The sequence below is a fragment of the Lupinus angustifolius genome, chromosome LG07, assembly GCF_001865875.1.
Source record: "Lupinus angustifolius cultivar Tanjil chromosome LG07, LupAngTanjil_v1.0, whole genome shotgun sequence".
Taxonomy (NCBI): Eukaryota; Viridiplantae; Streptophyta; class Magnoliopsida; order Fabales; family Fabaceae; genus Lupinus; species Lupinus angustifolius.
Window position 1 is genome coordinate 18,592,233 of NC_032015.1, and position 17,148 is coordinate 18,609,380.

General features: G+C 33.3%; 3 protein-coding genes across 3 annotated transcripts; 2 read left to right on the forward strand and 1 right to left on the reverse strand.

Annotated features, from left to right (window-relative positions):
* LOC109352612 (probable glutathione S-transferase) lies at window positions 559-1,971 on the forward strand. Its single transcript, XM_019594735.1, has 2 exons — window positions 559-954; window positions 1,460-1,971. The coding sequence occupies exons 1-2, from the start codon at window positions 634-636 to the stop codon at window positions 1,811-1,813; spliced, it is 675 nt and encodes a 224-aa protein (XP_019450280.1). The 5' UTR covers window positions 559-633; the 3' UTR covers window positions 1,814-1,971.
* On the forward strand, window positions 5,004-10,912 carry LOC109352611 (probable glutathione S-transferase). The gene is made up of 2 exons (XM_019594734.1): window positions 5,004-5,339; window positions 10,454-10,912. Exons 1-2 carry the CDS (start codon window positions 5,019-5,021, stop codon window positions 10,805-10,807), a joined length of 675 nt encoding a protein of 224 aa, XP_019450279.1. The 5' UTR covers window positions 5,004-5,018; the 3' UTR covers window positions 10,808-10,912.
* Window positions 14,017-16,516, reverse strand: LOC109352613 (universal stress protein PHOS32-like). Its single transcript, XM_019594736.1, has 4 exons — window positions 16,256-16,516; window positions 16,040-16,149; window positions 15,603-15,721; window positions 14,017-14,319 (listed from the first exon to the last, which is right to left on the reverse strand). The coding sequence occupies exons 1-4, from the start codon at window positions 16,428-16,430 to the stop codon at window positions 14,232-14,234; spliced, it is 492 nt and encodes a 163-aa protein (XP_019450281.1). The 5' UTR covers window positions 16,431-16,516; the 3' UTR covers window positions 14,017-14,231.

The window sequence follows — 17,148 nt, forward strand, 5'->3', positions numbered from 1 at the left end:
GAACACAAAAGTTTTAATTCATTAGTCATGTCCACATATAACATCGTATACAAAGAATTATTCTAGGAAAAATAATATATATCTTAAAGTATCATTTTCAATTGTCATTTATAACTTATATCATTTTTTTTTTATTTGGTAATTATTTTAGCATATAAATGATATAAGTCAACCTACAAATTCTCCTACATCTAGATAATCATTATAAATCAATTATTAATATATAAATTATAATTTTTAAGACAACAACATTAGATTAGATAAAATATTGCTGATGTAATTCATTACATCACTCATTAACCTTTGTGTATTCTAATATTCTATAGTCAAGATATGTTTACTTTCTATTTTCCAGATCCTTATATTCTATGTGTACTCCAATATAAGCGAAATCAATTTGTTATTCTCAACATGGTGCCACATTATGCTGAACTTGTATTTTTATATTTATTTCTTTTTTCTTCAACTTGTTCTCCAAGATTTAGAATATAATATAGCATATTCTAATTGACCATGTGTATGCTGAACATTGAATCTAGCCCTATATAAATGCAAGAGATCAAAGTTAGGAGTCACATACCACAAACAAGTAAATTGTTAACAATTATTTGAGTCAATAATCAAAGTGTTGTAATGGCTGAAAATCAGGGAGAGGTTAAGCTTTTGGGTGTTGGGGAAAGTCCATTTGTTTGTAGGGTTGTGATTGCCCTTAAACTTAAGGGAATTGAGTATGAATTCATAGAAGAAAATTTGGGTAATAAGAGTGATTTGCTTCTCAAATACAACCCAATTCATAAGAAGGTTCCAGTGCTTGTTCATAATGAGAAACCTGTTTCAGAATCTCTTGTTATTGTTGAGTATATTGATGAGGCTTTTAAAGGTAACCCTATCTTGCCTACTGAACCATACCAAAGAGCTTTGGCTCGTTTCTGGTCCAAGTTTATCGATGAAAAGGTAATTTTTTTGTTCATTTGTGGTTTTCTCATTTATCTTATCTATCATGTATCTCTAGTTCATACAATTTTCTTTGAACTAATGAAATATAGATACATCATTTGGTATTTATTTCTCTTGATCATAACAGTTAGCTTCAATATGTGACTCTTCTGGATCCATGAATTTACTAAGCGTGTTAACCTCAAACTTAATATCCTTACAGTATTTTATTCCTCCTAAAAAGAGGGAGTTGTCGTCATTCCATTGAGTCGCTGGAATTTATGACTATAAATCCCTGAGATCTTGGGTTTGAGTCGCGGAAATCTTTTTGTGAAAATAAAATACTGCAATGATATTTAATTTTAAAGGTAACACACTCAATAAATTTGATGAAAATAGAGGGATTGTTGAAGGCTGGCGTGTTACAATTCTTTAAGCAAATATAATTTATTTTTGTAAAACACATTTGATTATTCCAACTTATAACATAATTACTAATAAGTATTCTATTTTGTGAGACTAGATTGTTCCTGCTGTAAGAAAAGCTGTTTTCACCCTTGATGAAGTAGAGCGTGAAAAGGGTATTGAAGAATCACTTGAGGCTCTTCAGTTTCTTGAGAATGAACTTAAAAGCAAATTCTTTGGTGGTGATGAGATTGGCTTTTTGGACATAGCAGCTACAATAATAGCTTATTGGGTCCCTATATTTCAAGAAGTTACAGGACTTCAAATATTCACTAGTGACAAATTTCCCAAACTCTATAATTGGAGCCAAGAACTTATCAATCATCCAATTATCAAGGAAAGTTTACCTCCTAGAGAACCACTTTTGGCTTTTTTCAAAGGTCGCATTGAAGCTCTTTCTGCTTCAAAATAGATCAATTTTGGGTTCCAAGAATTTCTAAGAAAAAAATGTGTGAATTTCATTACATGTCTTGTCATTTGAGTTATTGTTGTTTGGATTTCATGTCAATTTGGTAACATGGGATATCTCCCAAGAATATTATCATATTGACATTTTTGCTACTCAGTTAATAAAATATATTATTGTATCTTTCTTCCCTTTATTAAATAAGTTTTTTTAGTGGAAATTTTTTGCATAATAATCATATTATAAAAATAATGTATACTTTAGTTACAAATGTCATTATAAGTTTATAACATGCATACTAGTTGTCTTCCCAAATGGACTCATGAGTAAAGGGGACCATGATCTTATCATTGTAGATTATTTTATTTTGAATTCATAAAATGGATGGCATTTTGAAAAAAAATAGTACTATTAGAATACTTAATAATGTGTTGTTACAAATGGAAAATAATGAAAAAGGGCATCGAGCTGTGTAGGGATATGCAACTCTTGTCCCATATGTTCCCCTCCTCAAATATATATATTTTTTTCTTATAGGGATGAGATAATATCAAATATGTTAGGTTTTATGTGCATATTTTTAGGGTTAGACTTTTCCTTCAAACTTTAGGGTTGAGTTTTTTACTATGCTAGATATCACCATTAACAATAGTCATTCAACCACTTTTACTATAACAGCATTGTTAAAAACAAGGCATGAGATCATCAATAATGCTCATTAAAGCAAGCATTGTTACATTAAATATATGAATATAACTTCAACAACGCAAACATGAACAACACTCTTGAATTAGCACTAGCTTGAATGATTGTTATTTAACAACGCACCTTTAAAAGCGTTGTTAATTTACATCAATTCAACAATGCATGAGTTGCTTAAAGGAGCATTGTTGAAGATGTCATATCAACATTGCTCTCTTCATTATGTATTGAAAATGTCATATCAACAACGCTCCCTTGAGTGTGTGTTGTTGAATATTTCATATCAACAACGTTCTCTTAAATGTGGATTGTTGATTGTAGCCATTACCTATCCATTTGAATCTATATATGTTGTGGTTCACACTAATGTTTTTAAGTTGTGTAAGATATTTGATGTTTTCTTCTCAACCAAACACGGTAATGGGTCAACTGTTTCTCTATGCATATTATATTCAATGATTTGTATTTGTCTAATTAGTTATTGTCTATTTTATTGTCTCCTTTTATAACTAGTCATGACATGCAAAGCGAAGAAGATATGAGGAAGAAAAAACAAAGAAACCGAAAAGAGAGCAGTACACGGCATAAAAAAGGAAAGTTTTGTTGAAGTTACAAAAAAATAGAAAAAAGGTCACTGCCTACTACCTTCTCACACACAAAAGTTAGCTTTTGCATTCAAAATTTATGGTCTGCTCTGATTAATAGTAACAACTTAAAGTATACTCTTAGGATTTAGTTGTTTCATTATTCATCTTGTATTATTGTTGAATGTATTGTTAAAGTATGAAGAATAGAAGTAAAGGAGAAGAGATGAAAGTGTAGAGAGAAAGAATAAAAAAATTGAAGAAGTTTTTGAGTGAATTCTATGAGTTTCTATTCTTATAGTTCATTGATAGTTAAAGTAGGTACATATGGCTATTTATAGTAAGTCTTACAAAACTAATAAACTGATTTTTAAATTACAAACTAACCCCCCTCCCATGATTCTGAAATCAATCAACATTGATAACCTCAAGTATCTTCAAGTTGAAACACCCTTCAAGCTATGAACACTTATCTGTTTTCTAAATTCTTTGAACCTTCCAATCCTCAAAGCTTTAGTCATCATATCTGCCAATTGCATCTTTGTTTTGCAGTGAATCAACTTAATCATGCCTTCTGCTACTTGTTGCCTTAGGTAGTGACATTTTGTTTCTATATGTTTACTTCTACCATGAGAAACGTGATTTCTTGCAAAGTCAATTGCAGATTTGCTATCAACCAAAAGTTCAACACCATTTTCTTCCTTAATGTCAAGTTCCATAAGCAAAGAAGACAACCATGAAGCTTGGCAGACTGCTGAACAAGCAGCTATATATTCTGCCTCACAAGTTGATAGAGCAACCACCTTTTGTTTCTTGGAGCACCATAAAATTGGAGCACATGCAATTATGAATACGTATCAAATGGTGCTATTCTTATCCAATATGTCTCCACACTAATATATTTTTTATAATCTTGCATCGTATTCTTTCTATACACTTCCTTATATATTGACTTGAACATTATAATATCTTTTTAGTTATTCACTCATATGCTTACACACCACATTGAGACAAACATATTGCCCTAGAATCTATGAGCTCAACTTAAATGAGCTTTGAGGCGAACCAAACTGAAACAGAAAAAGTGATTTAAAATTTGTAGTGATCACAATTTGAAGACACACAAATAATAATAAACTAAAATATTCACTAAACCTAACTCTTTGCAAACCCTCCAATTGAACTCTCCTACATTTTATCCCATACCAATATTTGATCTCCATAGTGTGAAATGTGGATATGTGGTTCAACGTTGAAGAATCATTTAATTTTGAGTTTATGCAATGTGGATGTGTATGAGTTTGAAGTCAATGTTCATATACAATAGTTGACCAGTGAGTTTCAGAACACAAAAGTTTTGATTCATTAGTCATGTCCACATATAACATCGTATACAAAGAATTATTCTAGGAAAAGTAATATATATTTTAAAGTATCATTTTCAATTGTCATTTATAACTTATATCAGTTTTTTTATTTGGTAATTATTTTAGCATATAAATGATATAAGTCAACCTACAAACTCTCCTACATCTAGGTAATCATTATAAATCAATTATTAATATATAAAGTACTATTTTTAAGACAACAACATTAGATTAGATAACATATTCTATAGTCAAGATATGTTTACTTTCTATTTTCCAGATCCTTCTATTCTATGTGTACTCCAATATAAGCGAAATCAATTTGTTATTCTCAACATGGTGGCACCTTATGCTAAACTTGTATTTTTATATTTATTTCTTTTTTCTTCAACTCTTTCTCCAAGATTTAGAATATAATATAGCATATTCTAATTGACCATGTGTATGCTGAACAATGAATCTAGCTCTATATAAATGCAAGAGATCAAAGTTAGGAGTCACATACCACAAACAAGTAAATTGTTAACAATTATTTGAGTCAATAATCATAGTGTTGTAATGGCTAAAAAGCAGGGAGAGGTTAAGCTTTTGGGAATTAGGGGAAGCCCATTTGTTTGTAGGGTAGTGATTGCCCTTAAACTTAAGGGAGTTGAGTATGAATTCATAGAAGAGAATTTGGGTAATAAGAGTGATTTGCTTCTCGAATACAACCCAATTTATAAGAAGGTTCCAGTGCTTTTTAATTATGATAAACCTGTTTCAGAATCTCTTGCTATTGTTAAGTATATTGATGATTGTTCTAAAGGTGACCCTATGTTGCCTACTAAACCATACCAAAGAGGTTTGGCTCATTTCTGGTCCAATTTCATTGATGAAAAGGTAATTTTTTGTTAATTTGTGGTTTTTTACTTAATAATCTAGGATACAAGTTATTTAAAGCTAGCTTTAAAGCTTATAGAGAAAACATGAGGTGTTAGGCATATTAACTCTCGCATCATTTGGTAATAATATGAGTCAATACACAATCCCTTTTGAGGAGTATAATGATTTTTGTTGAGCGTTTTTTATGCTTTTCACTTGTAATGTTTGTAAGCCACACAGTTTTATAGTGAGATCATAGATATATATAATCTGTATGTATCTATATTTCATTAGTTCAAAGAAAATTGTATGAAGTAGAGATACATGATAGATAAGATAAATGAGAAAACTTGTATTTAACTAGTATTTATTTTTAGTAACACCTTAGGGTTTAATCTCAAACTTAATATCCTTACAGTATTTTATTCCTCCAAAAAGAGGACTTGTTGTCAATTTATTGAGTCGTTGGAATTTATGATTGTTGGGAACAAGCGAACAATCAAATAGTAAAGAGTATAGAGACAAGAAAATAACACAAGAGATTTGGTAACGAGGTTCGGCCAATTGTGCCTACGTCCCCGGGAGTGTTGAGCGGCTACCACTATATATTATTAGAGAATAAGGATTAGTGTTTTACTATTCTTCTCCTTGTTACATTAGGTTTACATAACATCAATATATATAGCCCTCTACCCCAACCCCTTTACATCAGCCCAAGCCCATAACTTGTATTGCTGTTATCTAGAGATATGAGTCATTGCACAACAATCTCCACCTTGGCGAATATCATCAATCTCCATCTTCCGCCATTGGGTTGGGGGCGCTCCATAGTCCATCATCAGTGAATGTTCAACAAGCTCAGGCAATGCCTGAACTTGTCCACAGTAACCGGTTTGGTTAACATATCAGCTGCATTTTCTGAAGTGTGAACCTTCTGCAATAGTATCTGCCCACAAGCTACCAACTCTCTGATCTTATGAAATCTCACATCAATATGTTTGGTCCTAGCATGATACACCTGATTCTTTGCCAAGAAGATAGCACTCTGACTGTCACAATGCAGCGAAACTCCACCTTGCTCAATGCCTAACTCATTTACTAGCCCCATAAGCCACAAGGCTTCCTTAGAAGCTTCACCAGCTGCCATGTACTCTGCTTCAGTTGTGGACATAGCAACAACAGACTGAACTGATGATCTCCACATAATTGGTCCACCTGCAAGGGTGAAGACAAACCCCGTTGTGGACCTTCTATCATCCAAGTCTCCTGCATAGTCCGAATCAACATAACCAATAACTGAAGGCTTACTCTGTTGGCTGCCAAACATGATACCGAGACCTGTAGTCCCCTTCAAATATCTGAAAATCCATTTGACTGCTTCCCAATGTTGCTTCCCTGGTTTCGACATGTACTTGCATACTTGACTAACTGCTTGTGCCAAGTCCGGTCTAGTACAAACCATAGCATACATCAAGCAACCCACTGCACTGGCATATGGAACCTTTGACATGTATTTCTTCTCTTCATCTGTCTTTGGACACTGATCTAGGGAAAGCTTGAAGTGATTTGCCAATGGAGTGCTCACTACTTTAGCATTGCTCATATCAAATCTCTCTAAGATCTTTTCAACATAGCTTTGCTGGGAGAGCCATAGTTTTCTAGCTCCCCTATCCCTGTGAATCTCCATCCCAAGAATCTTCCTAGCAGCCCCTAAATCTTTCATGTCAAACTCCTTACCTAGCATGACTTTCAGCTCATTGATATCACTCAAATGATTAGCAGCAATCAACATATCATCAACATAAAGTAACAGAAAAATAAACGAACCATCGTCAAGGCTTCTCACATAAACACAGCAATCATACTCACAACGCTTATAACCAAGCTTCAACATATAAGTGTCAAACCGCTTGTACCACTGTCTGGGAGACTGCTTCAACCCATATAGAGACTTCTTCAACTTGCAAACCAAGTGACTCTGTCCAGCTGCACTGAACCCCTCTGGTTGTGTCATGTAAATTTTCTCCTCTAATTCACCATGGAGAAAGGCAGTCTTCACATCCATCTGTTCTAAGTGCATATCCCAGCTGGCTACCAAGGCAAGCACTGCCCTGATAGAAGTGTGTCTCACCACTGGGGAGAAAATCTCATTGTAGTCGATCCCCTTCTGCTGTGAATACCCTTTTGCTACAAGACGAGCCTTGAATTTTTCCCCTTCTTTTTCTGATACTGCTGGCTTCCTCTTGTACACCCACTTGCACCCAACTGCACGCTTGTCTGGGGGCAATGGAACAAGCTCCCAAGTTTGGTTCTTCTGTAGAGACTCCATTTCCTCCATCATGGCACTCATCCATTGTTCTTTCTCCTGGCAGTTTATAGCCCCTTGAAAGCTACATGGATCTCCTGAAATGATATGGAGAGCAACTGAAGCCATATCCTCAAAGCCATATCTCTCTAGAGGTTTGATAGGACGAGAACTTGAACCCCTTCACACCTTTGGTATATCCAATGAAGATACACCTCTTTGACTTAGGATCAAGTTTCGATCGTTCATCACTGGGTACATGTATATAAGCAGGACAACCAAATATGCGTAACATATTATAATTAACTGGGTTACCTGTCCATACTTCTTCTGCAACTTTACCATCCAATGAAGCTCGTGGTGATCTATTGATGACATAACATGCCATACTAAGTGCCTCTGCCCAAAATCCTTTGGAAAGTCCAGCATTCAGTCTCATACATCTGGCCCTCTCTGTAAGAGTTCTATTCATCCTCTCTGCAACACCATTCTGCTGAGGAGTCTTCTTCACTGAAAAGTGTCTCTGAATGCCATGTTCCTCACAGAATTTCTGAAACTGTGAGTTTTTGTACTCTGTACCATTATCTGACCTCATGTATTTGATTTTTCTACCAGTCTGGTTCTCTACCTCTGCCTTCCAAACCTTGAACTTGGCAAAGACTTCTGACTTATGCTTCAGAAAATATACCCAGACCTTGCGAGAAAAGTCATCAACGAAAGTAACAAAATACCTAGAACCTCCTAGGGATGGTTCCTGAGTGGGTCCCCATACATCAGTGTGGACATAATCTAGAATGCCTGGAGTCCTGTGTTGGCCAGCCTTGAAACTAACTTGTGTTTGTTTCCCAAGCACACAATACTTGCACAAATCTAGCTTGCATTTGCTGACTCCCCTCAACAGTCCTCTTTTGCATAGTTCTGTCATACCACGCACACTCATGTGTCCCAAACGCATGTGCCATAATTTTGTAGCACCATGGTCTGAATCTATTGAGATCTCTTCAGCCACTCCAGCAACTCCACCTACAACTGTTCTCCCTAACAACTTGTAAGTGTTCCCTGCAGTCCTTTTACCCTTCATCACAGTCAGAGCACCTTTGCATACTCGAAGAATATCACTGTCCCCATCAGCTCTATAGCTAAACCCTTTGGCCTGCAATGTCCCCAAAGAAACCAAATTCTTTTTAAATCTGGTATGTGCCTAACCTCACATAACGTCTTCACTACACCATCATCCAACACAATTCTGAGTTCTCTCATACCAATAATTTCACACGCTTTATTATTTCCAAGATACATGAAACCAAAATTTCCTGCCCTGTATGTGGTGAACCATTCTCTGTTTGGCGTCATATGGTGGGAACAACCAGTGTCAAGTATCCATTCATCTGTACTATAATTTGATGATACAAATAGTAGATCAACTATACTATTGTAACCAGAGTTATCTTATGTGCAACATTTGCAGATGTAGATACTCCATCTTTCCCCACCGGCTTGCTAGGACTCCATTCATTGGGACAATCCTTTTTATAATGCCCAGTCTGTTTGCACTTGTAGCACTCTACTGGTGTTCTGCCCCTGGAAGTTGGTCTTTTCCCTTTGGCATGACCTCCTCTGCCTTGTCTCCTCCCACGCACTTGGCTCCCTTTCACATACAGACCATCACCCTGAGACCCTTCACCTACATTCTGTCTTCTTTGAGTGTGGGACAGAAGTGCAGATGTGATCTCATCCAGTTTGATTGAGTCTTTCCCGTACGTCAATGTTGTCACCAAGTGTTCATAGGAATTTGGCAAAGAACACAGTAATATTATTGCTTTGTCCTCATCATCAACCTTCACATCAAGTTTCTGCAAGTCATTGATCACTTGATTAAAACTGTTGAGATGTTGTTGCAAATCAGCACCTTCCTGCATCTTCAGGCCATAGAGTCTCTGTTTCAAATACAGCTTATTTGTTAGAGACTTGGACATGAACCGCTTCTCTAATGTCTCCCACACCTCTGTTGGTGATGTCAGATCCATAACATGATACATCACCTCATCTGATAGACAGAGTCGTATGGTTCCCGCAGCCTTCTCCTTCAACTCTTCCCAATCCAGTTGATCCATACCCTCTGGTTTATTCTCACGCAGCGCCTTTAATAGACCTTGTTGAGCCAACACATCCTTAACACTCCTTTGCCACAATCCGAAATTACCAGTTCCATCGAACTTCCCCACCTCGAATTTGGCACCTGGGTTAAGAGCCATCTGATACCAATTGTTGGGAACAAGCGAACAATCAAATAGTAAAGAGTATAGAGACAAGAGAATAACACAAGAGATTTGGTAACGAGGTTCGGCCAATTGTGCCTACGTCCCCGGGAGCGTTGAGCGGCTACCACTATATATTATTAGAGAATAAGGATTAGTGTTTTACTATTCTTCTCCTTGTTACATTAGGTTTACATAACATCAATATATATAGCCCTCTACCCCAACCCCTTTAGATCAGCCCTCTACCCCAACCCCTTTAGATCAGCCCAAGCCCATAACTTGTATTGCTGTTATCTAGAGATATGAGTCATTGCACAACAATGATTATAAGTCCCTGAGATCTTGGTTCGAGTCGCGAAAATCCTTTTGTGAAAATAAAATATTGCAATGATATTTAGTTTTAAAGGTGACACGCTCAATAAATTTTGATGAGAATAGAGGGATTGTTGAAGGCTGGCGTGTTACAATTCTTTAAGCAAATATAATTTATTTTTGTACAACACATTTGATTATTAGTTCCAACTTATAACATAATTACTAATAAGTACTCTATTTTGTGAGACTAGATTGTTCCTGCTGTAAGAAAAGCTGTTTTCACCCTTGATGAAGTAGAGCGTGAAAAGGGTATTGAAGAATCACTTGAGGCTCTTCAGTTTCTTGAGAATGAACTTAAAAGCAAATTCTTTGGTGGTGATGAGATTGGCTTTTTGGACATAGCAGCTACAATAATAGCTTATTGGGTCCCTATATTTCAAGAAGTTACAGGACTTCAAATATTCACTAGTGACAAATTTCCCAAACTCTATAATTGGAGCCAAGAACTTATCAATCATCCAATTGTCAAGGAAAGTTTACCTCCTAGAGAACCACTTTTGGCTTTTTTCAAAGGTGTCATTGAAGGTCTTTCTGCTTCAAAATAGATCAACTTTTGGGTACTAAGAATTTCTAAGAAAAAAATGTGTGAATTTCATTACATGTCTTGTCATTTGAGTTATTGTTGTTTGGATTTCATGTCAACTTGGTAACATGGGATATCTCCCAATTGACATTTTTGCTATTGAGTTAATAAAATATATTGTTGTATCTTTCTTACCTTCATTAAAGTTTTTTTAGGGGAAATATTTATATTTTTATATGCACAAATCAACGAAGAGTTGGTCTAGTGATATAAAACTCGACTAAATCTTCAGAACAACCAAAATTTCAAAAATTCAACTTTTATTAATAATACTTATTGAGAGAGATAATCACGCATTCTAAAAGGAGTTAGTTTCTTGTACATAGTTATAGGATGAGGAAATACCGTATAGAAACTGCTCCAACCTAACTCATTCATTGTGCACCAACCTCTTGACATGTTTAGTATAAACAAAGACCAGTTTATATAAATTGGATACAATTTACAATAATTTTTATGATATAACCCAATAAGCACTCTATTTACAAATAACCCTTCAGAAAAAGAAGGGTCAGAAAGCTCTTTATTTAAACAATTAAAATCGTCACCCATTATGTTCTACAATAACAAAGTTTTGTTGTCTCCAAACATGTCTCAAACCAATTATAATATGTTATGTTAGTTAAAAAATTACATAACTTTTTCTATTTTTACTTCATTGTAATTGGTTTGAGACATGCATTGGAGCAGCAGATTCTCATCCGTTTCACCTACGCAAGTCTCATTCATCTATACTTCATCAACAACAAAAAAAGAAAACAAGGCTATTTGTCTATACCTGTGAAAAGTGTTTAGTGAAAGGTAGATGTGATTTTTTCCACTAACTTAAAGCTTTGTTCAAAGTATAATACTAGAACATTGATGGTCCAATTGAAAGACAATTGTGAAAACATAAAAGAAAACAAAACAAAAACTGAGCCAGAAACAGAACATTAATACTACGTGGAATGTCTAAACATCAATCGAAAACAAATCTATGATCCATGGTTTTAGTGGTTAAGTTATTACATTCTGTGTTAATCAAAACTCGTTACTATTGTGGAAAATGTGATTGGCTACAAGCTTGCAAAGATTACTATAATAAACAATATTTTGACGTAAATTAGAATGGGATATTTTCACCATAAATATAAAATCAAATACCACAATTTAAAACATTTGGATAAGTAATATTGTTAGTTTTTACTAGCAAATATGTCACATGAGAGCATTGTTAGTGTTATACTAGCAAATAAGTCACATGAAAGCTATATATTGGAAAAAGGGAAAAAAATATATGTAACAGTGGTATTATATAAGTTTTAAATATTGTCAATGTATTATCATTATTGATGTTTAATATTATTGGCTTTTAAAAAAATAATATAAATAAATGATATATAATATATTGACTGTGTATGAAAATATTGATAGTATATAAATATTATAGTGTTGGATGAGAAAATACAACAAAAAATATCTTAACACTCTCTTCCATTAGTAATTTGTGCTCAAATTTTATACAATATAAATAAAGAGAAAATGTTATATTCTTTTGTTATATCTGGTACTAATTATTATATTTATATGAAAGTATTATATATTAATTATAAACTAATTATTAATAAATAAAGTATTATTTTATGACTTTTTGTGGTTATGAAGATTGATAAGTAAATTTAGTATAATGATAAATTATTTCCAATAAATAATAAAACATAACAACCAACTAAACTCAACTAACGGTGGTTCAAATGGTACATGTTTGATTCCCCTTAAGTAATATCTCATATTTGAGTCATGTGAATGGAAATATATCTACTAAAAGAGTTAGCCTCATACATATGTAGATATTCCCAGTTTGAATATGATTGCGTCTGGTTTGAGGATACTAGTAGGAAACAAAACAAACCCAAAGCACAAAGTCCAGAGTCTAGCCTTATCAACCAGGACAAACTAGAAAGGTAAAGTTGGAAATTTGTGTCTGTCAGGACAAAGGGTGGGGGACTTTTGGGGTTATCTCAAAAGGTCTAAAGTCTATTGATACCAGTGTTGTTAAAATCGGACCAGACCGGACAGTCTGATCGCTGACCGGACTTGAAAACGGCTCTGGTTTGCCGTCTTAACCGAATGAGAGTTGGACCGCTTTGAACCGGAAAAAATCCGGTCCGACCATGTTAAACCCGGTTAAACCGGATTAACCCGGGAAGTAAACCGGACGGCTCACTTAAAAATAAAAAAAATGGGACCACCCGGTCAGATCGGACGGTTTAACCGTTTAAACCGGTTAAACCTAATACGGGACCTCTGCCGGTTTGACGTCCGGCTCGAGTTTCACAACACTGATTGATACAACCAATTTAACATTTATAGGAGTAAAAAAAACATTAAATGTTGAAATTTACATTAATACCTTAGCTAATGGGTTTTTTGGTATACACTGAAAATTAAATTTATATTTATTTATGATTACAGATAAATTATAATAGGTTAAAATTATGAGTTTAATATATATATATATATATATATATGTGTGTATTGTTGAGAACATCTACAGAGATGTGGGGCTACCTCTCTAATCATGTATTTTTTCGATCTATAAGACTTAAATCCGAGACCTTGATTGAGGGGAATCAATCATGTACTACTTGAACTAACACACGAGAATCAGTTTTTTTACTCCCCGCTATTTTTTTCTTCATTCCAATATAATGAGAGGCTTTTAATCTGCTCAAAGTTAACTCCTGGAATTTGATTTATGGGTTTAGATTGAAGGGATAACCTTGCTTTAATTTAACCTTCTAAAATTGCTTTTGGATTTTGGTATTTCAATTCACCCCTTTATGGCCCAAAAAAAGAAGGTTTACAATTGAAAGAAGAATCATGAGTTTGAAACAATATTTTTGGTTTAACATCTCCTAAAGCCTCATCATTTGAAGAAATCTGAATTTTCATAAATAAAAATTGAGTTTATAATATAAAAATATTAAACAAATAAGAGGGACAATTTGAAATTTATTTTTTGAAAGTTTAAGCAAAAAAGCAATCTACAAACTCTACCCAACAAGGATAAAGTTGGAAATGCAAAACAGTAGCTTATTACAACATCAAATGTCAATTTCAAAACCATAATACTTAAAGAGAATGATACACTACATAGAGAGAATGAGACACCACATGAAACTCCAACAATCAGATGAAATCCGGGAAGGTAAATATACCTTGCAAACAGAGATAATTATTTTTACGATTTATGACGTTCGAGTCAAAAGACAATCAACCTTACAATCCAAACTGAGCTCTTTCAAACCATAATACTTTAGAAGATAATATATGATCTAGTAGAGTTTAATAATTGCATTACACAAAATAACACATGAAATGTAAATGATCTCCAAATTGATCATCTACTTGCTGGTGCTTGTATCCTTGACAATAGTGACTGGGCATGGGGCATGTGTCATAACAAAGTTACTAACACTTCCCAATAGTATCCTGTGTATTTGAAACCATCACACAATTAGACATATATCACTAGGGAGCACATATGTGTGCACAAAGTATGTCACTAACCGATACTTATTAGAAGGGGCAGTCACGAACCCCGAAAGGGATTAGTTCCTTACCCAAAAAGGTGAGAGGACACCCATGATAGTGAGTACCCAAAAAAATTATTCCCATATATATATATGATCGGTCAAAAAAATATTTAATTATTAAACTTTTAACTTAAATATATATTTTTCAACGGATAATAATAACTTACACATGTAGTGATACACTTTTTGGAACATTAGATATATTAGGTGTTGGTGCACCGGAAGCGATCGTTGTTGTTAACGAGGTTCGGCCAATTGTGCCTACATCCCCGGGAGCACTGAGCGACTACCAAGATATTATTAGAAAATAAGGATTACAAACCCTCACACACCCATAGGCCCACCTGCCTATGGGGTGTTTCTATCTGGTGCACATTACAACAAGGACCTGAGTCCAATATATAACATTGATATTCTACTCTATTTTGATACTAAACAATGTGGGACTAATACAATAACATATTTCAAGCATTCCCAACATTAGGTAATCATTCCCCAACAAGTAGCAAATTAGAGAGAAATATAATTAGAGGTGAGCATGTTTATTCCAGAAAATAAACTATTTTGATGATTAAACTAGCATATGAACCTGTATTAGATGTGAGAAGAAAGAAAATATGATTGACAATTAGCATGGTTTTTTTTATATTATTTATAAACGACAAACTAATATTTTAATGTTATATTACATTGGAAAATACAAATACACATGCCAAGGAAACACATATACCAATTATAAATAGACATATTCCTTTTCCTCAAATAAAAAAATAGTGACAGCTGAAGAAACAACTCATTTCAGTGGAAACTAATTTAATAATATGATGCCCACACAAAATTGATGCTTACAGAATCATTTTTCAAATAGCACTTGCAAACATGTAATAATTTTCAATTCATAAAAAAATGGACCTCTTTTCCTTATGCAAATATTTTGCATCTATAATTTGTAGTGTAAATATGTTGACCATAAAAAAAATCACTAATTTTCCATGAAAAAATACTTGGTGTATATTTCTTTCACTCTCAAGTTTACATAGATATATGAAAGAGATCCAGTTTAAAAAATATATTTCATATCTTAATCATCATTTCTATAAAAAAACTTATGATTCACGTGATTTGAATTACTGAATAGACCAGACATAAAAAAAACATTAGATAAGAAAAAGTAGGCACCTTTGGATTGTGCTGAGTCCTCTACTTCCCAAAACCAGAGAATCAAGCTTCAGATCTTCAACAGAGTCCAAAAGTTTCTCTCTTGCATCACCCCAGTACAATTTTGCAACAATATTTATCTACAAAAACAAACTTATTCTCAACAATCAATAATAGAAAGACAAAAAATTTACATATAGATCAAAAAATGTTAAAATCACCCCATCATAATTCTTATATATAAACAAACCATTTGCAAATAACAAAATTTAAGATTGTTTTGTAATGAATTAATTTTTTTCGGACTTTGTTATTATCTTTTCCAAAACAAAGTGTCGCTCACAAGAATTAAACATTTGTCCTTTTGATCTTTCTCGATCAAGCGGGACCTTACAACACTAGATCAACGATTCATCGTCTCGTAAGCGGGAAAAACATAAGAAATTAAAGTAAATAACCTCTTTCTGTCTAGAAGCAGTGTCAAGAGTATCAAGAACCTCAGCATCAGTTGGCAAACCATACTGACTCAAAACCTCTGTCTGTCTGAACTCACTCAAAGGAATAAGAGCTACAAACATAAACAAACAACACAAATCATAGGATCAAACAAACAAATTTAATCACAAAAAATTCAGAAAAAAATATAGACATAAAATATTAAATATTTGACTCACGAGAACCAGATTTGGCCCATAACTGGTTACGGGATTCATCATCAGAATTAGAATTGATGTGGATGATGTAGAAAGTGTCACCTTTATTAGCCAAATTATCAAGAGCCCATTTTAGAGCATTTTTGCTACTCTTAGAGAAATCTATTGCTACACCAACTTTCCTATCATTTGTCATGATTTGATGCAGTGAAAATGGAGAATTCAAGGTGAAGAATGAAGACTATATGGATTTTTGTGGGTTGGAGATAAGGTGGGAATATATTAATGCTTTAGACTTTAGATATAATAATATAAATAATATAATGATGATGCGTGTTAACAAAAAGAAACTTAAAAGAAGAGTTGTACATCTTTGGAAGTTATTTATTTTTAAACGTTTTTATGTCTTTATCAATACATGGATGTATTAATATAGAGTTGTCCAATATGTTTTTAGTTTAGTTTATAAATTATGAGATTATAATTTGTTTATATTTTGGTATTTTAATTAAAAATTGAATATAAATTAATATGTTTTGTATGGGTAAGATAGAAATATTGTTTTTTAATATACTAAATTATAGAAAATGGTATGAGTTTATTTGTTTATGTTATGATTATTTTGATTTTTTTATCTATTTTTTAAATATACATTTTTTTAATATTTATTATCATATATATTTTACTATAATTTTTTTAATTTTTAATATTGCATAACAAGGCTAAAAATATATTAAAATAAAATACAATATAAAAATCAATATCAGTATTAAAAAATAACATGACACACAAATAAATAGAATATGCTAAACTTGAATTACACAATTCACAAAATAAATAATACACAAATGTTAAGTTTTATACAAAGTTTTAATAAGTTATGGTCATGATGTGAAAGAGTTATGGAATTTGGT

Coding starts and splice junctions, on each gene's coding strand:
- LOC109352611 (XM_019594734.1), top strand. CDS start 5,019: ATGGCTAAAAAGCAGGGAGAGGTTAAGCTTTTGGGAATTAGGGGAAGC. Junction 5,340..10,453: donor CCAATTTCATTGATGAAAAG/GTAATTTTTTGT, acceptor TTGTGAGACTAG/ATTGTTCCTGCTGTAAGAAA.
- LOC109352612 (XM_019594735.1), top strand. CDS start 634: ATGGCTGAAAATCAGGGAGAGGTTAAGCTTTTGGGTGTTGGGGAAAGT. Junction 955..1,459: donor CCAAGTTTATCGATGAAAAG/GTAATTTTTTTG, acceptor TTGTGAGACTAG/ATTGTTCCTGCTGTAAGAAA.
- LOC109352613 (XM_019594736.1), bottom strand. CDS start 16,430: ATGACAAATGATAGGAAAGTTGGTGTAGCAATAGATTTCTCTAAGAGT. Junction 15,722..16,039: donor CTGCTTCTAGACAGAAAGAG/GTTATTTACTTT, acceptor TTGTTTTTGTAG/ATAAATATTGTTGCAAAATT. Junction 14,320..15,602: donor GGACTCAGCACAATCCAAAG/GTGCCTACTTTT, acceptor TCAAATACACAG/GATACTATTGGGAAGTGTTA.